Source organism: Onthophagus taurus, chromosome 11 (genome assembly GCF_036711975.1).
Source record: "Onthophagus taurus isolate NC chromosome 11, IU_Otau_3.0, whole genome shotgun sequence".
Classification (NCBI taxonomy): Eukaryota; Metazoa; Arthropoda; class Insecta; order Coleoptera; family Scarabaeidae; genus Onthophagus; species Onthophagus taurus.
The window spans coordinates 13,167,283-13,194,822 of record NC_091976.1 but is presented as its reverse complement, the minus strand read 5'-3'; the positions used below and the strand labels follow the sequence as shown (position 1 = coordinate 13,194,822).

At 36.5% G+C, this 27,540-nt stretch overlaps 2 protein-coding genes across 2 annotated transcripts in view; one reads left to right on the top strand and one right to left on the bottom strand.

Moving 5' to 3' along the window:
* Positions 1 to 27,540, top strand: part of LOC111422109 (cadherin-related tumor suppressor fat) — a 123,217-nt gene that overhangs the window by 61,717 nt on the left and 33,960 nt on the right. The window lies entirely within an intron of this gene.
* Positions 3,388 to 10,018, bottom strand: LOC111422110 (glutamate dehydrogenase, mitochondrial-like). Its single transcript, XM_023055324.2, has 2 exons — positions 9,042 to 10,018; positions 3,388 to 4,211 (listed from the first exon to the last, which is right to left on the bottom strand). Exons 1-2 carry the CDS (start codon positions 9,947 to 9,949, stop codon positions 3,485 to 3,487), a joined length of 1,635 nt encoding a protein of 544 aa, XP_022911092.2. The 5' UTR covers positions 9,950 to 10,018; the 3' UTR covers positions 3,388 to 3,484.

The window sequence follows — 27,540 nt, the reverse complement described above, 5'->3', positions numbered from 1 at the left end:
TAGCAGATATCACCAGACCGGAGGTTTACCAGCAGAAAACAGAGGAGGTGATCAAATATCACACAAAACGGCTGCTAAAAAACAAGCTATAAAGAATTTCATCGATGGATTAAATTGCTGTGAGACCCATTATGCACGTAATAAAACAATTATTAGGCGATACTTACCATGTGAGCTGAATATTGTCAAATTATGGAAGATGTACAATGACCGAATGGATGAAACCCTAAAAGTTAAACAGTGTTTTTTCAGAAACATTTTTGTACGACAATACAATATTGGCTTTGGATTTCCGAAGTTTGATGTATGTTCAAAATGCCTGCAGTTTTCAGAAAAACTAAGAAAAATTACCGACCCTCAAGAAAAAATAACGGCAATGACAGAACAACGTGTACACAAACTACGCAGTAATGCATTTTATGACTTGCTAAGAGAAAATGATCCCAAAACTGCAATTTTTTCCTTTGACTGTCAGAAAAACTTACCACTGCCAAAAATTCCAGATCAAGCCTGTTATTTTAGTATGCAGGTCAATTTATATAATTTGACGGTAGTAAGTGGGCACTCAAAGTCGAAACTCACTCCTGAAAACGTAAATTTATTTGGACAGAAAAGGACCGCCAAAGAAGCTCAAATGAAATAGTTTCTGCAGTTTTTTACTCATTGCAGGACTTTAATTTTGATGAAGAGGTACAGCAAGTGCGTTTGGTGTGCGATGGGTGTGGAGGACAAAATAAAAATAGTTCGATGATCGGTATGGTCCAATACTGGCTGAAGCGCTGTTCTCCACCTCAGATACAACTCAGAACTCGTTTATCCAGTAGTCGGTCATTCTTTCCTCCGCCCAGATCGAGTCTTTGGCCAAATCGAGAGGAAGTTAAAAAATGTGCCACCATAATTAACCCAGAGATGTACCTGAAGATAATTAAAGAGTATGCTACAGTACTTAGAATGGCCGAAGATTACCCAATCTTCAACTGGAAAAGTGACGTGAAAAAAGTTCAGAAGAGGCCTGGGTCTTGGCATTTCCGCTTTCAACCGTCTAAACGCATAATTTTTACAAAGGCTACCCATTTTACAAAAACGATATTTCTATAGCTAAGAGCATCTGTAAGAAATTTCAAACAGTTAACCACTTCAAGTTACAACCACTGAATACCGACAGAAGCCTTAAACCGGACAAGATAAGAAGCATTTCCTCTTTGCTAGCCAAACATGAACGCCTGGAGTTCTTCAAAAACGCCTTTCAAGACAATCCAGCCAACACTTCGGAAACTTAGCTGAATGTGAATGACACACTAGTGTTTTCTGATAATGAAGAAGATTTTTTCAATAAAATCAGCTTCTTTAAAATCTCTTTTATGGCAATTCCAAATTTTATTAGTGCAGATACTGCTAGTCTTTTTACAGAAACGCCAAATCCAGAACTTTGCAGTTCACGAAGCAGAGATTTCCAAGCCTTAGATGCAAAACAAGACATTCTCATTTTTTTTATCAAAATAACTTTTTTACTATAAGCCTGACTTGCGCTTTAAAGCACATACAGACTATCTACTTTTGGTTAAAATACCAAGTCGATTGAGCGACTTAAACGACGATGAGAGGTTTTTCGCGCTTTACTCAAAACTATTCGAATGTCAAATATCTGGTTTTGCATTTATACGCATCAATTTATTGTCCTCTACATGTCCCTGCTTTGTGTCGGTTCTTATGTGAATCACCCTGTATATTAGCAAATTGTAAAAAGTTGTTCCTGTACTTTATTTGACCATTCACCCCAAATAGATCGTTTTAAATTTGCCTCCCACGGTTATCGGTCGAAGATACTTCTTGCCGAATGTTTAAATAGATACACAGTTAATATGTTGTGTGTCTTTATTATTATGTGGTTTAATATTAAGTGATGGAAATATAAAAAGTTTCGATTGAGTTTCTAATATGGTTTTCTTTCTTCTTTTAAAATGTCACTTTGAGTAAAATCTTATAAACGAGACAAGTACTCAAAGACGATTTAACTCAATAAATGGAAAATTGAAGCTCGTGTAAGAAGTCGGAAAGGTCGGGGGCACGGTCTCGGAGTGGGGCGCGTCGCGTCGCGGCGGGAGGACGAAGAGCGGCGGGAGAGGGTCCGGGAGAGCCGCATACGTAAATATTAAAACCGGGGCAATAAATCGTGCGTAATTTCGCGTTTGCCATCGGGATAATGAGCGCGACCTGGCGGGCAATTACGTGTACGCGACGGACGGGTCGGACGACGGCCGCCGAAGACGCCGCCCGGGGCCTTCTTCTTCTTCTTCTTGGAGGGGGATTCCGAGAGCGAAGCGCCCTTCGCCAGCCTCTCTCGGTCTCGGTCCTGGCCCCGGACGCGTATTAAAATTCCGTCCCGCGGTGATGTCATTAAATAATAAATACCGCGATGTTTACGGTTTACGACGCGAAATCGGAAACGACCGATTCCTTATTCCACCTTCTTCTCCTCCTCCTCCTCGTCATCATCCTTTACTTATGTGACCGCTTTATTAATTTTTAGAATTGATGATTTGAGCCAATTAAATTTTTCTTTCTAATTCCTACGTAAGATAAAGATCACGAGGTCTTTTGTTCCACCTGTTCTCCTCTCGTGTGACGTCCGTCCGTTTATCTGTCTTTTCGGGGAAGAGCACTGCTCCCCGATAATGAAGAGAGACGCGACGCGGCGCGGCAGACGAAAAAGCGACCAAAAACCCGGCCGTTTATTCGAAATAAAATCTTGATAAGCAATCCGAGTTGTCATCTCCGGCCCGTCGCACACTTGAATAAATTTGACAGACGTTCATAGGAGAGATGAAAAATTACCATGGCAGAAGGCAGCGCCGCAGTCCGACGAAGAAACCCGTTTCCAACCGTAGCCTACTCGAGATCCCCCCTTTCGCCCCCATTTGAACCGCGTCGTTCGCCGTTCCACCTTACACGATCTCAATCACAAAAGGATTTATCGATAAAGGTTCGTGTTCGGGTTGTTTATTGCTGGAGGAAGGAATGAAGACTATCTCTGCATGAAGATCTCGCTGACCTAGTACCTATAATGCGTTCAATTACAAATTTAACACGAACGTTTTACCAATGGAAATAAGATAGCATAGAATACCACCATATTGCTGTTTGTTTATCAAATCAACAATTCATAGCATCAGTTATTAAATTCCATTTGACTTTCTCCTCTATAACAGTAACAATCTTTACCGCAACCGTTTTAATCGGTAACATAAAACAAATTGCAACCTTATTGAGTCCTAGAAACCAAACAATTTATCACGTGGCGACATTTTTTAAAACCCTCTGATGAAGAACAGTTACGTTCGTTCGCTCATCGCCTTTCCAGTCTATAAAGAAAACCACTACAATAGATATTAATAAAATAATGTTTTATTGATCAAAAATTGGAAATAAAACGTCTATATTACAATTAAAAATAAAACTTAAAACGCTAAAGAAAAAAATGTGATCAAAACGTGAGGCCCGCTTCGTTGATTGTATGAAAAATTTTTTCGATGGCTGCAACGTAAGCGGCGGTTCTAAAATCCGTTCCCAGGTTGAATTCTTTCGCTGTGTTTGTTAACTCTCTCGCTGCCCGTTCCATGGTCCAAGCTAATCCCGATACAACAATGTCTCTCTCGGACGCCCCCGCAATCCTCGTCTTGAAGGACTCGCTGGGAACGATGGGAATCCTCTTCGTTCCGTCTTGTCCAAAGTGCCTCTCCAGAGATTCTTGTACCGAACTCAACAACAGATAATTTGAATCTCTTTCGTATTTAAACGTCAATCTTCCGAAAGAGGTGTGATTTAGGTTCTTTAGCCATTCAAAATAAGACACTGTCACACCTCCCGCGTTACAAAATAAGTCCGGCAAAATAAGAATATTTTTTGATAAAAGAACCTTATCTCCGGCGGGAGTAATTGGCCCGTTTGCCCCTTCTGCCACTATTTTTGCTTTAACTTCTTGTGCGACCTCTTTGTTAATTAATTTTTCGCCGGCCGCTGGTATCAAAATGTCGCACGGTTCGCAAATTAAATTCTTTCCTCTGTAAGGTTGTGCACCAGGAAAACCAACGATTGATCCTTTTGTTAATTTATAGTTGTGAAGATCTAAACAATTTATACCTTGCGGGGAAATTATACTACCATCCACTTCCATAATACCAATACATTTTGCACCAGCTCCAGTCAAATATCTACATAACAACAATAATTTCATTATTAAATAAAATGTTACATCTTTATGAAAATTAGTCGAACTATATTATTTGAGCTAGGGACAGCAGATAACTTTTAGAAACTATACTAAAAACTAAAACGTATTCAGATTCCAAAACAAGATTACGTGGAAAGGATTCTCGGTCGATAGATATTCTTGGGAATCGACCAATACAAGGGAATTTGTTTTAATTCACTAAGCTTTCCGAACAAAATTGATTCCTTCTTCAGGGTAAAACTATTCAATCAAAACCAACAATACTTACAAGTGGAAGTATAAAAAGCCATGTACATAATAACGCAATACCCAGTTAACACTTCAATTACTTAAAAAATATTTTCCACCAAACAAGTACATTATTAAAGTTATAAAAATTAAACAAAGAATAACGTTAAATTACAGTTACAAATTACAATTAAAATTGACCGCAAACGATTAAACTATATAATTCGGCACGAGCCACGTTAAAAGTTGAAAAACAAGATTTAGATGTAAGAACCAAAGAAACAGGGAAGGGAAAAAAATGAATAGAACGTAGGCTTGTGGATATTTTACCTTTACCCCTGTTAAACGATTTCGACCAAAGATTAAACTTCTCATACACAAGAATTTTTAACAATACAATGAAATTAAATATAAAGAAGTTTAAGAAGGTGCAAGAACGGTTTAACTTCAACAATGTATGTAAAAATAATGACGGGCGGTTTATTAATAGAAGTAATGTTGAAGTTTCCGAAATTGCAAAGAATTTTTTGTCTTTGGATATAAAATTTATTTTGATACCTGATACGACTTCGATTTCGGATCCCAAATTGTTTGCAGAGGTTAAACCAGTTATTAAGCTGGTCCCTAAATGCGAGCAAAATGAAAAGAGGGGAAAAAAGTTGCACTAATGTTATCACTAATTTAAAAAAATAAGTAATAATAAAAAAGGCATTTTTATATTTATAGGAATTTTATCTATAATTGTAAAAATATCAAAAAGCCAATTAAGTTAAAAATTTAAAAAAAAAACGAATACCAGAGTTATCTCTGGAGTTGTTACTGTATGACCAATTATTATTAATTAACTAGGAAGACATAATACAGAATTTAAATTTTCAGTATCCATTCTAAAATTCACCGATCCAACTCCCCTATTAATATACCATTTCTAGAAAGAGTCTGTTATTGCAATTCAATTTATTTTCCAAGATAGAAATATTGTCAAAATCAAAGTGATGCCCTTCCTTAACATGATGCGCAACTAAAGCACTCTTTCTTTCCTGGTGTGCTTGAAAATCTCTCTTATGTTGATAGGTACGGCTAGATAAGTATTGAGAAGTAGTGCCTATAATATGAACCATCGCAATTGCTGCATAGGATTTTAGAGATAACATTTGACTTAGATAACATCGGTACAAGTTCTTTAGTTCTTGAGAATAAACAGGAAAGAAGTAAATAATGGGTGTTAGAAAACCTTTGAGTTATAGACAGTATTATGCACATTAGAGAATTCAGTTGTTTAGTGAAACTGGATATCTACCAGGGATTTTTATATATCTTGTGATCTGAGTTGGGTTAACTATATATTGTGGGGCTGTCATGTCAATAATATTTGTCTTGCTACTATTATGATTAAAGATACCACCAAAAAGACTAGGTGGAAAGCCATTATTAATTAAAATGCTAAACAACCTTCTTTTTTCCCAAAAATCAGGGTTGAAAATTAATTTAATTCCATCCCGCATGGCAACAATAGTATTAATCTTATGATTAATAGAGGATGATTGGAGTAAAAATTTATGAATCTACCCGAGTATGTGGATTTACTGTAGCAATCGAAGGTAATGGTCTGGTCATCATTTCTAATAACCTTGGTGTCCAAAGAGGTACATATGAGTTAACATCGGTCAGATAAATATAGATCAAAACCAAGGACAATAGAATCTAACGGGACTGCTACATCCATTGTATTTTTGTAGTCCACTACGGGTTGGTTGCCCGCACTCTACGTCACACTATTTGCCACGCCTGGTAACTGTCTGTGTTTTTAGAGGTTATATGATAGACATTAATACGTCTAAAAACATAAAACTTCAAAAGTAATATGAATACGTCTAGGATATAACCTCTAAAAATACACAGCAAACACATAGACTATAACAACAGCAGGGCGTGGAAAATGGTGTGACGTAGTTTGCGGGCAGGTTGTCACAACAATGGATGTAGCAGTCCTGTTAGATTCTACTGTCCTGAGTAATTTACCAAATTTCTGTCTGTAATTCTTTTTATCAATAATAAAATGAGATGATTCAAACAACAACACTATCAATTCGAAGTTCTTGATATAAAATTGATAGATACAATTGGTAATGAATTCATATAAGTGTTTTTGTCAATGTAGGTACCCCCTTCAAGCAGTAACTTTGAGAATTTATGATCTATTCTGGTGGTGGTAGGATCACTAATCACCAAATAAATTAATAGATTTTTGTATGTACTCTGATTCATTCATACAAACGGTAACGTGACCCTTATCAGCTTTTAAAATGAGGAGAGGGTCATTTTTATCCTTCCTCAGAAATGCTTTAGTTGATAAAAATGCCTTTTTTATTACTTATTTTTTAAAATTAGTGATAACATTAGTGCAACTTTTTCCCCTCCTTTCATTTTGCTCGCATTTAGGGACCAGCTTAATAACTGGTTTAACCTCTGCAAACAATTTGGGAACCGAAATCGAAGTCGTATCAGGTATCAAACCAAATTTTAGACCCTAAGACAAAAAATTCTTTGCAATTTCGGGAACTTCAACATTACTTCTATTAATAAACCGCCCGTCATTATTTTTACATACATTGTTGAAGTTAAACCGTTCTTGCAGCTTCTTAAACTTCTTTATATTTAATTTCTTTGTATTGTTAAAAATTCTTGTGTATGAGAAGTTTAATCTTTGGTCGAAATCGTTTAACGTGGTATTCGTTTTTTTCCCTTCCCTGTTCCTTTGGTTCTTACATCTAAATCTTGTTTTTCAAGTTTTAACGTGGCTCGTGCCGAATTATATAGTTTAGTCGTTTACGGTCAATTTTAATTTGTAATTTAACGTTATTCTTTGTTTAATTTTTATAACTTTAATAATGTACCTACTTGTTTAGTAGATAATATTTTTTGAGTAATTGAAGTGTTAAAGTTAAAGGCTTTTTATGCTTCTATTTGTAAGTATTGTTGTTTTTTTTATTTAAATTGTAAGTCTTGGCCTTGTTTGTTTAGATTGAATAGTTTTTCCCTGAAGAAGGAATAAATTTTGCCCCGAAAGCTTAGTTAAAAGAAAAAGGAAAACTTTTGTTGTAATTCCCTTATATTGGTCGATTCTCAAGAATATCTACATTTCCAAAACAAGGTATGTTCTGAGCTATCAAATCTGAAACTTTATATTTAATTAGCAAACATTTTTGTATTTTTTTAGGTTATAAAAATTCATAATTACTATAAAAATTGATTTAGAATCATGAAACTTTTGAAACTTACAGTAAAAGTGTGCAGATTCCGATAAAACATACAATATTTATTAAAATTAAAATTACAAAGTTGCAAGTAGCCAAATTGAAAAGTCTTTAAAAATATGCTGTTTGAGCAAGGATAGGTAGTTAACTTTTTAGAAATCCCACTTGGAAACACCAAATTTTTAGAAACAATGTTAAAAAATATGCTTATTCCAAAACAAGAAGCGAAATTGTTATCAAAATTGAGATGAGTATGTTCTGAGCGATCAAATCTAAAACTTCATAGAATAATGAAAATTTAATGCTTTTTAGGTTATAAAAATTCATAACTACTTTAAGAATTAATTTAGAACCATGAAATTTTTGAAACTAATAGTAAAATGAGCGTAGATTCCGATAAGATTTGCGATATCTTTATTAAAATTAAAAACTTGCAAGCAACCATATTGAAAACTCCTCCAAATATGTTATCTGAGCTAGGAAAAGTAGATAGCTTTTTATAAAATCCAGTTGGAAATAGAAAACTTTTCGAAACTATATTAAAAAGTATGCCGACTCCAAAAGAAGATGCGAAATATTATTATCAAAAGTGAGATGAGCATGTTTTGCGCGATTAAATCTAAAACTTTATAGACACCAAAAATTTACGTTTGTTAGGTTATAAAACTTCATAACAATTTTAAAAATTAGTTTGGAATCATGAAATTGTTAGAACGTACAGTAAAAAGGGCGCAAATTGCGAGAAAATATGCGATATCTTTATTAATATTAAAATTAAAAAGTTGCGGGTAGCCAAATTAAAAACTACTCACAAATATCTGAGGTAGATAACTTTTTAGAAAATCCTGTTAGTAATACAAAATTTTTTAAAATTATATTAAAAAATATAAAAACCATCAGGAAGTAAAACGATTTGAGTTGAAATTAATGAAAATTGGAATGAGGCAAAGACGAGACAAATTTGATAAACCAATTTATATTTATTAACGTTTTGTGGTGAACTAGAAACTAATTGCGCAAAGTGTCAAGGAAACGCCGTTAGTTATGGCTTTAAAGAGGTTAAAATAAAAATTTCATATAGAATTGACGGCAATGTTGGCAAACATCACCATTTCTATTGGTCGCGAAGTTGAGAAGACTTTAACGGTATCAAAACAGTAAAAGATTCAATTACCCGCAACAAAATGAAATTGCTACTCTCTCGAGATGACTACAATAACTGAAACGAACGATCCGGTATCGTCACGGGCCCGCGGAAGAAATTGCACTTTTACTGTGAAAAAATCTTAATTAATCGTTAAGACTCGCCCGCCCGCCCATCTCACCTGCTGGTGTGAAGGCCAACGTTCCCGAATCCTTGGATGATGAAAGTTTTGTCTTTCCAGCCGACCGAAAGTCCGGCGAGTTTCATAAAATCCTCACTCGTCACTATCTGATCCAAACAATTGAAAATCCCTCTGCCGGGTGCAGAAATCCTTCCGTGAATACCGCCTTGATTTAGTGGTTTTCCAGTACAGCAACCTTGTGCGTTAATATCTCGATACCCGAACGTTTTGTGGTAAGTATCCGCTATCCAAGACATCTCTCTTTCTCCCGTAGAAACGTCTGGAGCTGGCACGTCAATTTCGGGTCCGATAAATCCTTTCCTAGCTAATTCGATCGTGTACCTCCTCGTTATCTTTTCCAATTCGTTTACGGTGAACTTGGCGGGATTAATGCATAGTCCCCCGGTGGATCCGCCGAATGGAACGCCCACCGTCGCGCATTTATAAGTCATAATCGCAGACAATGCGCGTACTTCATCTCTGTTCACACTCAGGCAGTATCTCATCCCGCCTTTAACCGGCATTTTGTGGCATTTATGCATCGCTCTGTATCCCCTGATCATCTCGTACGACCCGTCGTCCTTTTTCACCGGAAAATTTAACTCAAGTACCGCATCGCACATTTCCAAATAAGACATTACATTCCTGACTTTTGCTTTTCTTGCTGACAAATCCATCGGTGGCAACCCTTTTTGATGCTTTAACGATTCGATCAGTTTCTCTTCGACCACCACACGAGCTTTATGAAAATTGTATTGTACCATGTTGTAAAACGTCGGATTCGATTGTTCCGGAATATCTTTCAAAGAATCTGGCATCTTTCCCAATTCCGAATAGAAACGCTTCATTATAAATATAGACGGACGACGGTACATTAGTTGGAAACGCAAAATCGGCAGCGGATTCATCGGGAAAGATTTTTTAGAATAGACAGATGGTTTTAATTGACAAGGGATGGTAAAAAAAACTTGTTGACACAATACGTCCCTACGGTTACATGCCGTCATAATCCTAATCGTGGAGACAATCAATTTTTATCGATTGTTTATTTTAATATGATATACATTCTATATATTCACACCAATATCATACTTATTTTTAATTTTTGTTGCAAAAGAAAGTGAACAACATTATTATAAAAAATTACTTAAAAATAATTTTTTTATCTATCTTTTATGACTGTGTATAACATTCCTGCTAACTATCCAATTCCTTTCAACCTAAATCGTATACTAAGAAAGGGTAGTGAGACTAGCCCAAACATCAATTATTAAACTTCTGAATCTCAATCAATGTCGAAAATCAATTCGGCGCACCTCAAGTATTTCTCTGAAAAAGGTTGTTCCCTGATAGAACGAACAAGTTGTGATTACGATCCGAAATAATAAAACCATATTCAGCTAATTGATAATTTTAGTATATCTGACAAAACAAAAATACTGACCCGAACATTTGCTGGCACCAGAACCAATGATAACTTACAGCTGTCTTTCTTAACAACAAAAGTTAAAGGCTTAGAAGATCCTGTATGTTATCAGTGATGACATACAGGATGTTTTACCTTCGCTTCCGTCTCCTTCCCTGCATTCGTGCATTGTATCATTTCCTTCTGGAAGTCTTCTTTCTCCATTCTCACCACATGACGTGATGTTTTTGAAAAACTGTAGCTATATCTCGCTGTTGTACGAAATAAATTTTTCGGGAGGATGTCATGTTTATCAATTGATTTCTTCTACTGAATCCATATTTTGCTACCATATGTCATTGGTCTAATGATTGTTTTAGATATTTTCATTTTTGTTTGTCGGTGTAAGTTGTATGATCTAAATACATGGGCTAGTATGAACTATGTTCCGTTTACTTGTATTATTCTTTATTTATTTCTGTATCTTCCCTTTCATTCCTGCATAACACAGCCTCCAAGTATGTGAATTGTTCAGCCGTTCCAATGTCATTTTCCATGATGACGTTCTGTGTTTGTGTTAATACCTTTGTTCTTCCTGTGTTTATCTCCAATCCCGTCTGTTGACATGTCTCTTCCATTGTGAGTATGCATCTTGTTCACATTGTCCGGTTATACAGTTTTGTTGGCCTGCAAATTCTTTCTTGCAATGTCCAGTTGTCTTATGATGAATTCAAGCGTTAGGTTGAATAGATTTGGGTTCAGTCCACCCCACTTGTGATAACTTATCCCTTTTGGGAGTTTCATATTAGTTCCTTAATGATTAAAGATGATGTAAGGTAAAATTATACTACTTTTTTTTATAACTAGCAATATCAATTATTATATTATTGCAATGGTTCACTCTGCGATTAAGCAATCACACTTAATCAGAAGTAATCAATGACCAAAACGAGCCACAGAGTTCATTTTCTTTTATTTCTAATTAATTTTTAATTGTAATTTTATTTATTTCACTACACACTGTTTTAGTCCACGTATTATTGTGAAAAGATATGTTAGTTCATTACTTATTTGCACCCTTGAATCAGTGTGCTCCATTGTAGTTGTTATGAGCCGTGTCAGTTTAAGTGGTACGGATAGCTCGTGTAGGATTTGGTAGAGTCTATTTCTAGCTACTGCGCTATATGTCTGTTTAATGTCCGTAAAGATGTTACGATATATTTTGTGAATATTTGATCAATTGTGGACCTGCCGTGTCTAAAACCGGTTTAGTATTCACCGATAACGGCATCTGATATATGTTGCAGTCGCTCATTGATGATACATGTAAGCTCTTTGCATGCAAGTTTATCACCTGATATATGTCACCTTTGCTTCCAATCGTTTGTTATTTGGTCCTCCCTCAATAATTGTTTACAATTACAATTTCTGTTTTGTTGTTCTGTTTGGGCTTATAGAGCTTTAGTGATTTCATTTTATTGTTCTGCCACTGTCTTTTACTTGTTGTGTATCTAACTCTTGTTGTTTTGTTAACTTTCTAGTAATTTCCTTCTAAAAACTCTTCTGTATCTCTGGGCATTTTAGTATTTCTATGTTAAATTTGTTAATCTGTTGTTGCTTTATTCTACATCTAACTTAGTGTCTTGACGTCCAATATACTGCTTGCCACCCTTCTGCTAATAGGCAACGTGATCTATTCGATTGATTTTACTTCCATCTGTTGAAATCCACGTAGAGTTATGTATATTCCTATATGCCAATTACGTGAAACTTCCGAGAGAATTGCAGAGATTGTAACCGTTATGGTGTCGTAACTGATATTTTTATGGTAGCATTCTTCCCACTCTCGTTATCTGCTTCCTAACTCAACCCTATTTTCCATTGGGGTTGGTTTCTATAGTCTTCTACAGGGTTACATGCTTGGAGGTGAAAGTGGGCATTCGGTAGGAAAGACTAAAGAAGCAGCCTTTTATATTTACTTACTCAACCCTATCTAAACCTATAATATCATAAAGCTATCGTCGCATAAGTTTATCTTGTAAAATTAGTAGCAAACAAAGATTTCGAACATTATTTTTCAAACTTAGTTGTGATGGCAGTGTAACATCTAATTCGTGATTGTGGCTTTGGATTATTCCGAATATTATCCGCTGCTATGTAGGACGTGGATAATATAATGTTGAGTAATCTGTATTATGTACAGTGATGGGCGCTGGGTAAATACCCAGTGGGTAGGTATTTCTAAAATGAGTTTTTATCCGATGTTTGGGTTTTTATCCAAACAGCGGGTATAAAAGTGATACCAGTAAAAATATATCAGATTCCAAAAAAAAATGAAGAGGAAGATGATGAGGAGAGACTTACTGGTTAGTTGATAAGCGGCACGATTGCGGAACATTTCAACGGTCCACCAAGAAACGTAGCATCATTAAAACCCAAAAAAGGTGACTCGAATTAATAAATTAAAATTAGGACACTTAAAATACAAACTAAAATAACTGACGTTACAAAAGTAAAAATAGGATACCGTAATAATTAGGATCGCCATCAACTATCGACACATTATCGAAATCAAAAGTATGGTTACAGTTTATCATATGACTGGCCAAAGCACAGTGAGTTTTTTTCCTTTTAAAATCACTCCTATGTGAACTAATCCTGTTTTTTAGCCATTGACGGGTGACACCAATGTAACAACCATTACACTCATTACAATTGACACGATAGATGATATTAGATTTGTACATCACGGGATCTTTATCTTTGATGCTACTATAACAACAACCTATCCTATAAGGGTAGAAATCAACTATTTTTCTATCAGGTGGTAGATGCGGTCCAATTATTTTTTTAATTTTATCAGACATCTTTGGGATTTTCATAATTTTACTAAATTTAGATTGTCTGGTAGGTGGTATATCAAAAATACTGTTAACAGTTGGTTGAGAGATGTTATTGGAAGAAGAGAAAAGAATCTTGTTAACTAAGTGCTTAGGAAAACTATTGCCAATAAAAATCCTTTTTAGCTTTAACAGTGCGTTGTATTGAAACTTGTCATCACAAATTCTTAGTACTCTATTCTTCATACCACGTAAGGTATTAATTTTATGGTTAAATGAATGTGAGGAGAAATAGTTTATGTAACGTCCCGAATATGTCGGTTTGGTGTACCAATCACAAATCACAGAATTATTCTCACGTATGACTCTACAATTGAGAAAAGGGACCCAGCTATCAGTTTCAGTTTCCACAGTGAACTGGATGTAAGGGTTAAATGAGTTGAAAACATCAAGAACGTAGTCAACACGATCACTACGAACGCTGGTGTTAATGTCATCAACAAACTTCTTTATAAACGGTAACTGAAAATCCAATTTGGGAATCACATTATCCAAAACAAAATCCATAGGAGTACCAAACTTCTGAACATAAATCTGATCTTGAAACGAAAAGTAAGTATTGTCAAAAACAAACTTTAAAAGTATACAAAAGGTTTCCAAATTAAAGCTGCAATAATCATCAATCAAATTCCACTTGTCTTTCATAATATTAAGGACCAAATCCAGTGGGATGTTCGTAAAAAGACTTATTACTATTATTACTATTATGATTATTATCATCAAGGAGCCCTCTGCGTCCATTGTTGGACATAGACCTCCCCTATTCTGTTGCATTCGATTCTATTCTGTGCTGTCTGAATCCAATTGTTGGTCATTCTTTTGACGTCTACTTCGTCTGTTCGCTCGCGATCTCCACTCAAGCAACCGTTTTGTCCACTGCTCATTCTTCATTCTCGCGACATGACCCGTCCAGTTTCACTTAAGCTTTGCCACAATGTTGACCACACCATTTACGCCAGTTCTTCTTCATAGGTCTTCATTTCGTATGTGGTCCCTCAGAGTTAGACCCAGGATCGACCTCTCCATCTATCTTTGCGCTATTTGGACCCTCCTGGCAGTGGCTACTAGCCATGTGTAACTCAGCAAAATTTGCTGCGTTGACACACTGATAGTGGCGCACCTAAGTGAGTTAGCGCAATGTATCAACTCAATTGCGCCATAACGCAGTTGCTGATGCATCATATCTATCGGCGATATCATATGCGCCGGCGCAGCTAGCCTGATATCTCGTTCCAAGTTCTAGCAAATGCAGGTTTTATACGTGACTAAGGGCTAGAATTTTCACCTACATATCTGTAAATTTTTAATAGCTATTTGACAGATCTGCAAGATTTTTAGCCCTGTTAAACTCCTCAAAATGAGAATATGTTACGGTGGCGGTGTACAGAACGTGAATATAAAGAGTACATGGCGCGTTTTGTACAATGTCGCCATTGTATTTGCTCATTTGAAGGGCTATAATAGGGTGATAAATCTGACAGATCTGTTGCATACCTATTGAGGACTTTATAGATAGTTGAAAATACCAGCCCTAAGTCTTATGCTGCCTGCGCTATAGCGGTTGTGCGTTAAACTTTAGGTCTACCAGTGTGTTGCACCTATCTAGTAAGCCACACCAGCGTACGTTACTACGCCAAAGGCGGCGCAATTGAGTTGACTCACCTTAAAGTTGGGTATCAGCGCACGTAACACACTGTACAGAGTTAACTCAATTGCGCCGCGCAGCGCAGTGTTACACATCTTTAGTGGCTACCGTTAATGTTAAAATTTCGGAACCTTATGTCATAACCGGAAACACGCATTGATTGAAAGCCTTTCTTGGCCTTTTCTCCTGAAGATGTCTCTAAGTTTCCCGTAGGTTGCCCATACGAGTGATCCTTCTGTTTAATTCGCTTGTTTGATTATCTCTCGATACACGAACCTCATAGCCAAGATATACATAGCTGTGAACCCTCTCAATCTAATTATCCCCAATGTTGATGTTAGAGCTGGGAATAAGATTTATCATAAATTTTGATTTCTCCTCGTTGATATTTAGCCCTCTTGCACACACCTCCTTTAAGTCGTTCGCCATTAGTTTAATCTCTCCAAGGCTATCCGATATAAGAACTATATCGTCCGCATAACGCAAATTATTTAAGCATTTGCAATTAATGTTTATGCCTTTTTGGGTCCAATCCAGTTGTTTAAATGCACTCTGAGGACTGTGATGAACAATTTGGGTTCAACAGTGTCTCGCCTTGTTTTACTCACAATCAGTACTTTACTACTTTTACTCTTTTCAGTATTTTCATGCAATTTTACCGTTATTGTAGCATTCTTGTAGATGTTATAAATAAGTTTGGTATATCGATAAGCGACTCTGTATGCTTGAAGTTCTTGCAAAACTGCCATCAACTCAATTTAAATTAAATTTTATAAATACCTCTAAATCCCAACCCATCTTGGGCAAATACCCCTGGGTATATATCCAGGAAATTTACCCTTGAAAATAAATACCCGGGTATTTAACAACACTGATTATGTATATTACCCATAACTTAGGACATTGAATGTGATACGTAATTTAGGGATACTATACATTTATGAAGCTTTTAAATAAGTGTTTTGTTTGATGGTATTTTATTTGATGATATTTGTAAGCCTGCTTTTCTGACTTCTGTTCTTTTATTTTGAAGCTGTGTATTCCAAAAATTGAAGACCCTTCAATATTATTTTCTGAATTTAAGAATTCTTGGATCTATTGTGTTTGGAAAATATTAATCGTGAAATGATGGTACATAAAATTTGAAAATGAACTGTAATTGCTACGTAAACACTACTTGTATTTACACAAATTTATTGAAATTTCATGTCTGCATATTTATCATGATTATCAAGTTTCATATATGTATTAAGTTGCAGTATTGCAGATATATAATCGTGTTAAAGCACGGATAGCAATTAATGTCATAATTGGCAATTGTGAAAACATATTGAAACGCCTAGATAAAGGAACTTTTTTATCGTTTGGTAATAAATAAGAACGGCAATAGACAACGGTGACCTTTTCGTATGGGATTTTCTGAACGCGGGGCGCCGTGGACTTGGACAGCATTCCGCGGTACACGTTGTCACCGTCTCCGTCATCACCGTCGTCGTAGTCGTCGTCGCCGGGCCATTATCGTAAAATGCCGCGTCTCCAAGAATTGAAAAGCACCGGCGAATATGGAAACAATACCGATATGCATTACGTGACCGTTCGCTGTAATCGCTGGTTATGACATTGTTCGCGAACTGCACCGCTCTCTAATGACGGCGACACACCTCGAAAGACTCGACATTCGAGGTCCGATGCAGGCCAGTCATCGAAGATAATTGTTTAACAGTTCTCCGGACCGTTCTTTTGACCCGTGACCACCGCATATTTGGATAAGGAAAGACAAAAATCTGAAACCAACTAGGTATCGACCATAAAGGTGGCGTTGAAACTTTAACTTGGATCGATTGTATCGAGCTGTAAACCCAATTATTCACGTTGCTTCCAGTAGGAGGATATGTCGGCTTGGATCTCATATGCCATCGAGCTGTTTTCGCGGACAATGCGACCCACCCACATTGGCAGTTGTAGCGCCCACGCAACCGAACTTTCACCAATCCTTCAGCGCCATTGTTCCGCAAGACAAGCTTTCGCGGCGGCGGCGGAGACGGCGGTTGCGGCGAAACGCTGCCTCGCTATCGACGAAAAATCGACCGTACGTTAGTTGCGCAACCGCCCCAATTAGACGGGGACCGATCGAGTTACGATTTCTGCAGAAACCCGATCCTAATCCGCGGCACGAAACGAAACAATCCACAGTGTTCATAAACAACCAAAGATTACGGAATCTCTACAACGCAACCACCTACTATGTCAATAAGATTAAGGAATCCGAAAAAACTCGACATATACGTTACTCAACTTTAAAAAGCTTAATTACATTTTATTATTAAAACAAACGCCGCGTTTCACATTTAACGACTTAAAAATGGTAAACCTTTGATGTTTGATTTTGCAAATGGTTTCCTTCACATTAAATAACTTGAATAACTTTCTATTACCACAATTAAAACATCTATAAATGGATTTAGCGTTTAATTGAAGATTTATTTCTATTTTCAAACGAAATTGGCGCTATGTGCAGATATATCGTGATGTATTCATACGGCGACATATTTCTTTACCGAAAATAAAGGACGATTTCTCCAGCACACAGAATAAAAATGATACGATAACGAGCACGTAATTACACCGTGTCATATTACAAAAAATATGTTATTTATAACTTGATAATTTTAATAAAATGCATAAAATTGACTAAAATGTCGATATCCTCCCCAACTAATACCTCAGTCTCATTAAATTGTCAGGTTGTATTCATTATCATCAAGTGTATGATCTTTTCATACACCTAACAATGGAAAGATAGATGAGTGTGCTCTGTTTTATAGATTGGCATGCTTTATTAAGTGTGGATGTTGGTCCCTATTCTTAATTCGTTGTCGAACATCGACAAAAGTAAGGGCGAAGATAGTTTACCAAAAACACTTCTATTCAGTTACCTGAATGAGTAAAAAGTCGTTCTAAGTCATTCCGCTTGAAGTTGCCGTTTCCAAAATTATTACGCAGAACTTTTTTGATACTCTGAATATCCACATGCATCAGAAAAATACCAGTGTTAATTGAAAATAAACCAGGTTATTCTAACCAGTTTTTGTAGTATGATGTGCACGGTTGAATGATGACGCAATAACAGGAACTGCACAGCAGCGGATCATTATAGTTCCTACTAATTAGGTCAGTGTTATCTGCCTACATTGCTATAGAGTATAGATGCACCAGTTTCAAGTATATCATGCGTGTAGATGTTAAATAGTACAGGACTCATGACTCTGCTCTGGAGGTCACCAAACCTAATGCATATAGTTTCCAAATTTGTTGAGTTAATTGTAACATTAAAAGTACGATCTTCCAAGTAGCGTCTTATTTTATTTTTTTTTGTGAATAATTAGGAGGTGTTACGTTATTTATTTTATGTATCAGTCCGTGATGTCAAACTTGGCGTCAAATGTCTGTATGTCTGTATTCGGTTATTCTGAGTAGTTGGAACGCCGTGGAGTAATTTCCCCAAAAACTAAATTGCGCATTAGGAATTACAGTAAAACGTCGATATAACGGACCTCGTTATAATGGACTTCGGACATAACAGACAAAATATTTTAAATATTTTTAAGTAATGTTATTAATATAATATGTTTAATAAATAACAGTACATATTTAAATATAAACCGATGAACGTCAATCATCAATCGCACCCGACATTCGGGGGATAACCCCAGTTTCTCTATGCGATGTTCTGTATAAAGAATAAATCTGCGGGTATTCCCAGAGTTGTCTATTCGATCGCAACGGTCATGAATAGCTGTCCTAATTAATATACACTTTAAAATTTTTTATTCAAGCAGTTTAAAGTAAAAAGTGTTAAAAAGTCGTTATAAGTTCACGTTTAAAATATGGACAATCGAACGCAAATTAATTTAACAATAAATCAAAAACTTGAAATAATAAAACAGTTGGAGTCTGGAGTGTTCGTTTCGCGAATATGCGAGCAATATGGGATTCGAAAACAAACGCTTTCGGACATTAAAAAAAACAAACACAAACTAAACAAATTTAGTTGAATGTGTGATGTAGATGCTAAAATGAATCCCAGAAAACGAATAAAATTGGCACGTGAAACTTCACTTGAAGAAGCGTTATTGAAGTAGTATGTACAAGAACCACTTCAACGTATAACTCCACTTTATAACATCTACAAGAATACTACAATAACGGTAAAATTGCATGAAAGTACTAAAAAGTAGTAAAGTACTGATTGTGAGTAAAACAAGGCGAGACACTGTTGAACCCAAATTGTTCATCACAGTCCTCAGAGTGCATTTAAACAACTGGATTGGACCCAAAAAGGCATAAACATTGATTGGAAATGCTTAAATAATTTGTGCTACGCGGACGATATAGTTCTTATATTGGATAGCCTTGGAGAGATTAAACTAATGGTGAACGACTTAAAGAAGGTGTGTGCAAGAGTCGGGCTAAATATCAACGAGGAAAAATGAAAATTTATGATAAATCTTGTTCCCAGCTCTAACATCAACGTTGGGGATAATGAGATTGAGACGGTTGACAGCTATGTATATCTTGGCTACGAGGTTCGTGTATCGAGAGATACTCAAAGAAGCGAACTCAACAGAAGGATCACACTCGTATGGGCAGCCTACGAGAAATTTAGAGGCATCTTCAAGAGAAAAGGCCAAGAAAGGCTTTCAATCAATTCGGGTTTGCGGTTATGACATAAGGTTCCGAAACTTTAACATTAACGGTAACCACTGTCAGGAGGGTCCAAGTAGCGCAAAGATAGATGGAGAGGTCGATCCTGGGTCTAACTCTGAGGGACTAGATACGAAATGAAAACCTATGAAGAAGAATTGGCGTAAATGATGTGGTCAACATTGTGGCAAAGCTTAAGTAGAACTGGACGGGTCATGTCGCCCGAATGAAGAATGAGCAGTGGACAAAACGGTTGCTTGAGTGGAGACCGCGAGCGGACAGACGAATTAGACGTCAAAAGAATGACCAACAATTGGATTCAGACAGCACAGAATAGAATGGAATGGAACAGAGTAGGGGAGGTCTATGTCCAACAACAGATGCAGAGGGCTGCTTGATGATAATAATCATAATAACTTGATCTAATGTAAATTACGACAGATTCGTCTAATGATACGTGTTTGATTGTTGACAATTCCTCGTCTTCAACGTCCTCATCATCTTCCTCTTCATTTTTTTTGGAATCTCATATATTTTTACTGGTATCACTTCTATACCCACTGTTTGGGTATTTACCCTGGGCCGGGGTAAATACCCGGATAAATACCCATTTTAGAAATACCTACCCGCCGGGTATTTACCCAGCGCCCATCACTGTATATAACGGACTTTCGGCTATAACGGACACCCCGTATTAGTCCGTTATATCGAGATTTTACTGTACTTGTTTCATTAATCCTATACGGAACGTAGTCGATTAAGTATTATCCTCTCAAGTAGCTTTGAAAAGCTACTGATAATTATAGCTTTTAAATTCTTTCTTTGGTTTGCCTTGTTTATGGAGAAGCAGGATATTTGCATGCTCGGGGGCTCGTATTAAAAGTATTGGACAATTATACCAGCGTTTTGGAAGGTGGTGTTTTTTACTACAACGTTTCTATTACTGACCGTTAAAGTAAAATATCACGATCAGGCGATTTCTTTGGATGAAAGTTATTGAAGGTTATGTTCTTTTATTCCTTTTGGTGTAGTGTAGTGAACTTGACTTGTCGGGAGAATTGTAATGTTGCGTATACTTTCAATTACACCTTATTCCAAATTTTGGTCACAGTTTATCCTATAAACGTTGAAGATGTTTTCTAGGCGATTTGCAAATACTAGACATTTTTCACCATCTGTAGCATATAGTACATTGTTTTTGTGAATAGTAGGTATTATTGTAGGCTCGTGTAGGATCCTCTTGGTTGTAGACCCTGATTATTTGGTTCTAGCTCCGTTCACCTTCATTGGAAATACATCCTTTTTAGTCTCCCTCTGCTTTGGTGCAGTCTGAGGTGAGATGAAAGTTTCAACATCTTGGATTTAACCCGCAGTAATTTTTTGTACCTATGTGGGACAACATTGTGCTTTTAAGTATATGCGTCGATTGAATGTCACCACAGACGTCGAACCTAACGAATCTCCTGAAGCTTCTCAAAACATTGTAGTTTTTTCACTTATTGGCTGTGCAACGAATATTTTGTTCATATTTTTTAAGGCGTTTTTAGTTTTGGGACCAAATTTCCACTCATCATCGCTGTTCTCAAGACATTTGTAAACGTGTTTTATTAACGCGTCAATTTTCTTGGCGAATGGGTTACGTTTTTTCTGTTGTATGGTCCTTGGATTTAGATAATAGAGGTAGATACGATAGGTTTAGCACTATTATGCTTTATACCGGATGAATGAAACCCGATACTCTGTAACCCTATGTTTTGTCACAATATTGAAGTTTCGGAGTATTTCGAATACTTTCGAACAGTATTTCTACAAAGTAAACAATGAGTGTTACAATTCAAGATTTTGCACACTTCGTGCACAAGTGTTGGTATGTCCCCTATTAGACCAATCACCTTTCTCTCTTTAAGTGCTCGTAAATCCATTTCGATTACTTATCTGTGAGTATGTGAGTGTGTTTATGTGTCAAAACATGATCATTCAAAAATTCCTAATTGTTCGAAGTTAATGGGAAAGTTACTCCATTTATTATCTCCTGCAATCTCTCGTTTGATACAGAAATATAGTTCATTCTGTATTTTTTATGTACTTTAGCGATACAGGTTTTGAGTGGGAAGCTTATAGCAATTGGTTAGTCTCAAAAAAAATAGAGTTTTTACTTTATTTGTTAGTTTCTTGTTCCAGAAATGATGTATGGATATATGAAGTATAGGCTTTGAGTTGAATTATGTTGAGGAGGTGAATCCGCACCGCGAGGGGCCCTACCTGACCCTTAACGAAGGCTGACAAGTTGCATAAATAAAGAGAGTACTATGGGGCGGCGCACACACATACGCGCTCGCGGCATCCCCTTTATTCTAGGTGCGCGATATTAATTTCAAGCGCGTCGCAGGTCCAAAACGAAGGGTGAGGTATGGCGCGGGAGGGGGCGCGCTTTTTTTTTCGAATAGCGGAACGGAATTCCGACGCGTTCCATTACGAGAAACCGGCTCCGCTACGGCGCGTTATAAGGGGGGAGCCCTGGATGGCCCCCCGTCCTTAGGTTAGATCCGTATCGAGTTTCGGTCCCTCTTAACACGTGTAACGTTTAACGTTCGAATGATTGACGTAACAAAATGCGGTCGGACAAAGGATAGGCCCGCGCGCGCCCTCCACTTTCGTTTCGGGTGCCCCCCCGTGGCCGTCCCCGGTCCCCCCAGGACTCCCGCGGCTCCGCGACAGGTAGGCAGAGTGACCGGTCGCCTCTTCCTTCAGCCCGGACATGTGTACTTTTATTGGTGGGCCTTTATCATGATTTTTCCACTAACCTAACCTTCGGAGTTAGAGCGTTTTGGTGCGCTGCGGTAGGAGAAGGAGGAGACGGGCGTAGCCGAATCTAACCTGTTTGTCATTACCCGAGCTTCATCGAATTAAGAAATCAAGCTTTCAAATTCGATACACGAAATTCTTGTAATAACAATACTTTCTCTCTCTTTCTCTTTGATGTAGGGGATTAATGTATGGTTAGAGATTATAGAAAGTAGAACTGGAACTGTCTTAGGTTAATGTTGCTTCTGTTGGTGTATATTGTTTAAGCGCAGTCGTTTTTTTGCTTTTGTATAAAACGGTGAGGTTGAGCGTAGACATTTAGTTCTTTAAAAGGGCGTTTAATTCGATTATCATAAAAATTGCGGTTTTGCCAGTAAATTTACACCGTTTTATAGAGAGATTTCCCCATTATGACCTGTAATTTGTCGAGTTTTTTGTTGTTTTTTTTGTTGGGGCAACCGCAGCCAGTTTAATGGGGGACTAATTTCGCTTACGCCGACTGACGTTTTCGCGGACGTAACGTCTCTTAGACGGATTTTCTAGAAACCGGTCCGTCGCGGTGGCGAAAAAACTGGGCAGAGGGAGCGCTAATAGAGGATCAAACGCGTAGCGGGTTTCGCTTTTTCTCTCGACGACGCCGACGGCGGCCCGATGAATTATGTATTTCGTACGTTCGCGTCGTAATTGTAACAAGTCGGCTAATTACTGGCAAATTTATTATTTCCTTATCGGCGACTGGCATCGAAATCGGTGGAATTTATCTCACCTCGTCACTTTAAAGGTTTAAAGTCGAACTTCTGTGTAAACAGCGGCCCCGTTCGGATCGGCCCTTTTTGCGCTAAGGAAACAATGGACGGGGCGTGTCATAAGGCTCCTACGTATAAGAAAATTAATAAAAAGCTTAACAACGGCTCGCTCAACGGAGAATTTAAAGCGTCACAGTTTGCGAGCTTGGGGCTGCGATTAACAGGACTGCGGTTTTTTCATGCTCGGGCGACCCGAAAAGTGACAATTAACGAGCTGTGTGCTGCTCGCAAAGCGCTATTTGTCGAACGATACGGTACTGTTCCGCTCTGTACAACCAAGCGCCACGATTATTATTAACAGATTGTAGATTACCCGCTACGGAACACGTTTTCATGGTCAAAAGTCACATTCATAATAATCATTTTCAGAAAAATAATGTTTAAAAGAACGCCATTCGATACCGATTAAAATCAATTTACTTAAGAAATCTATTTATTATCGGAAAACATAACGTTTGTAGCAGAACATTTTTAGTGTGTTAATTAATTAGAGTGGACTACACTCAACCTCCTCGCATATTTGATGGCAGCGATATATTAACAACATTTGTAAAATGGCCCATGATGGAGGATGGAATATTAAATTTAAAAATCGTGGTAACATCAAAATATTTCAGTAATTTTAAAGTATTTCATTTAAGGAATCGTATCTCGAAAGTAATTGAGATATCAAGGTGAAATATAAAGCATTTTAAAGTAAATTTAATTTAGATTAAACACATTAAATTCGATTAATACTCTCTTATAAATTCTAATTTTAATTTAACTGTAGAGTTGATTAGCGGTTAATGTGTTGAACATTATTTTTTTGTTTCTACAAATTTAGATATAATTTTTTAATTCTTTCACATTAAAAAAGCATAGTTTCAGTACGGAATCTTTTTCTATTTCCATTATAAGTATTTGAAAAGTTTCAGTTTTTTCTTCGCGCTTTTTGTAAGTATTATTACTTGGGAGATTTATACAAGGTGATTCAAAAAACCGCTGACAGACTTCTAGAGTAGATAATAAAAGAAAAATTAAGATGAATAATAAGTCTTAATATACATCAGGTCGCAAATGCCTCCTTAACGAGATATAGCGGGTCAAAGTTTCTTTAAAATTAAACATTATCTGCAATAAAAAGCGCTTTTTTAAAAATATTGTCTACGCCATTGCTAATTTTATCAAACGGGCAGTATTTTCGTGTAAAGTGATCAATTATCTATCAATTGGTCTCAATTAAAGCAATAGTTTTTAAGAAAAACACGTTTGTAAGAAATTTGTTAATGCAATCAAAAACGGACGCTAGTGAATAAGATTGTGTGGAGAACATCCATATTAGAGCTTTGATCAATGGGAATGTCAATCAGCTAATCGGTTTATATAAAAAACCTTTTCTGGCAGTGACACATCTTTTCAGTTTAAACGTACATAAAAACCTGGCGTTTCTAATTTCGTATGTGTGATTAAACACAAATAAAAACGTAATTTTTGAAGTAACTGGATCTGAATTTTAGCATTATCGTCCAAAATATTTCCAAAGTTTTCATTATTGAAACTTAGCACTATGACACGATTTTTACATTTTGTTACAGCTTTTAAGTCTTGCTAATTTCTGACTAATGATAATTAAATAATTATTAAATAAAATTAGAAGTTACTTTGCATTGATTTCAAGCTCGGGGTCACTATAACAACATTATGAGATAATCACAATAATCAACATTAACATGGAATACATATTTTTTTGAAGAAAGATGATATACAGAATGTCCCGTTAAGAGTACGGAGCGGCTGTATCTCCACAACAGTAAGGCCTATAGATTTGGGGAAAAAATCGTTATGAGTAAAGTGGGCAAGAGAAATAGATGCAAATTATTTTTAAGTTCGTAATTCGACCGCTAGGGGCCGCAACTGCCATAAAGAAACATAAAATTCCTGCTATATCAGAAAGTTAGACTATGGCCTATAACTTTGACAACATCATTTAGTAGCTTGGATAATATCGCATCGCTTTTGGGAGGCCAATGCGTTTTCAAATGTTTACATTTTAATATCTCCTGGACCATTCAACCGATTTGAATATTTTTGGCCTTTTTTGTTCTTTTAAAAGATATTTTCAGTAACACCGTTTGGTTTAAAACAAATAAGCTAGAGGGCGTTATTTGCAGCGATTACATATTTCTGCGATTTGTGAAAAAAAGTTAAATGAAACTGTACTATCTATTTACTTCATAGACGCTTCGTCACCATAAAATTTGCTAAATATTATTAGTCTTATTATCTTATATTAAATATTATTTAGCTTATTCTAGAATTATTCTTAGTATTATGTATTCCATGTAAAATATTATTATTAGTTAAATGGAACGGTACTATTTACTTCACAGACCCTTAGTCGCCATAAAATTTGCTAAATATTAGTGAAAACCGCATCTCGATATCTCCATCCATTCTCGAATTATAGAAGAAAATGTTAAAAATTCGTATATCTTAATCGAATCAAGTTACGTTAGCAAACAAATAAGAGAGCACTAAAATGTTATTACCTAGAACCTTCCTTCACACTTTATCCAAGCTTAGAACTGGTTCAAAACTACTTTTGAGGCGTGTTTAAATGCCAACGGATCAATGAAACATTAACAATGATAATAAAACAAAATAAACCAAAACACTTAGAATAACCTAAATTTTTGGCAAAATGCCTCACAAATGATCGAAATGCCGTCCATAAACCTCGATGCATTTATTTAATCTAGTTTCGACGGAAAAAAACGCTGTTTAAGTCTCCGCCCTGGACACGTTTCTAATGGCATTTAGTGTTTTATCATATTTTCCCTGGTTATTGACTTTTCTTGGAAAGTCAGGTCGTTTAGTCTACCCCATAGATAAAGGGGCGAAAGCAATGTGGGTTTTGCTCGAACCAAGAATGCATATTATGTAAGTTTACACCAGTTTGTTGAGAGATGCTTCATACATCCACAGCACTTATAATAAAAGGTTTGGATTTGCCCGAATCATATTTAAATGTCAATGGTAATAGTTCAGTCTGTTATCATAATCGGTATCTGTTAAGACCTGATGTAAAATAATGTGGTGGAGATATTATTCTCTTGAAGAATCTTGTAGAGAAATGTTTTCGGGGTTTCCAGATTATGTGGGATCGCGTTGAGCACCAGTGTGATTTACGAATTGTTAAAAGTTGTCTGAAAGGGCTACACGTTGCCAATTTCACGTAATCGTTAAGCCAATCTTAAAAACATTATTAGGGAAAAATGTCTTTCCATGTCGTAATTGCATTGCACATTTTTGCAGTTGCATCATATTCAAAATATTGAAAATACATCATCATACGCTTCTGCGTTAGTAAATGACATGTTTACAGTTACCATGGTTATGTGATTTGTTTTTTTCGATGAGGTAACTGGTCGAATTACGAACTTCAGAATAATTTTCAGCTATTTCTTTTGCCCACTTTGCCTATAAGGATTTTTTTCTCAAACTTCTAGGCCTTATCATTGTCGATATACAGCCGCTCCGTACCCTTAACGGGACACCTGTACATCTTCTCAAATAAAGGGTGGTCACACCGAAAAGGACGTTTTTGTAATAAGTCATACATAGAGCGGTGGATCAGACAATGTCGCTGATATCTTCAAGTCACCTTTGTCATACCATGACTAGCCATGTGCTGCCAAGATGCAGTGTTTTTTTTGACAAAATTATCACTATTGATCACCTGATAATCCGTGAGAATTACACAGACGGCCTCTACATAGTCAAAATGTAACTGTGTCGTGTAGAGAACAGCCCCTGTAACATTTTTCGTTGGGTTGTCTCAAGGTTTTGAGAATGGTGGAGTAATGTTATCTTGATGTTTACATTGAAGAATTAAAGGTTATTTAGTTTTATTTATTAGAGTCTTTAATTCATAATATTAAGACAAAGGAGATGAAGCCCCTTTTCTCCAGGATTAAGAGGAAAAATATTGTAGTCTTAACAAACAAGAATTTATCCAACTATGGTACCTTTTTGACCAGGTTAGTTATGAATACATTTACATTATCTCTATTAACACTGAGATGTCACTCTCTTTGCATATCCTTTCCAGTATTAGTATATCCACTTTGTTTACTCCAGATTACAAAACGATTGATGGCTAAGCGATGTTTCCTGTCCGGAATGTGTCTTGAATAACATCTGCTTTCATAGAAAAGAAGAATCTCATCGATAGCTTAATGTTAAAAAGGGA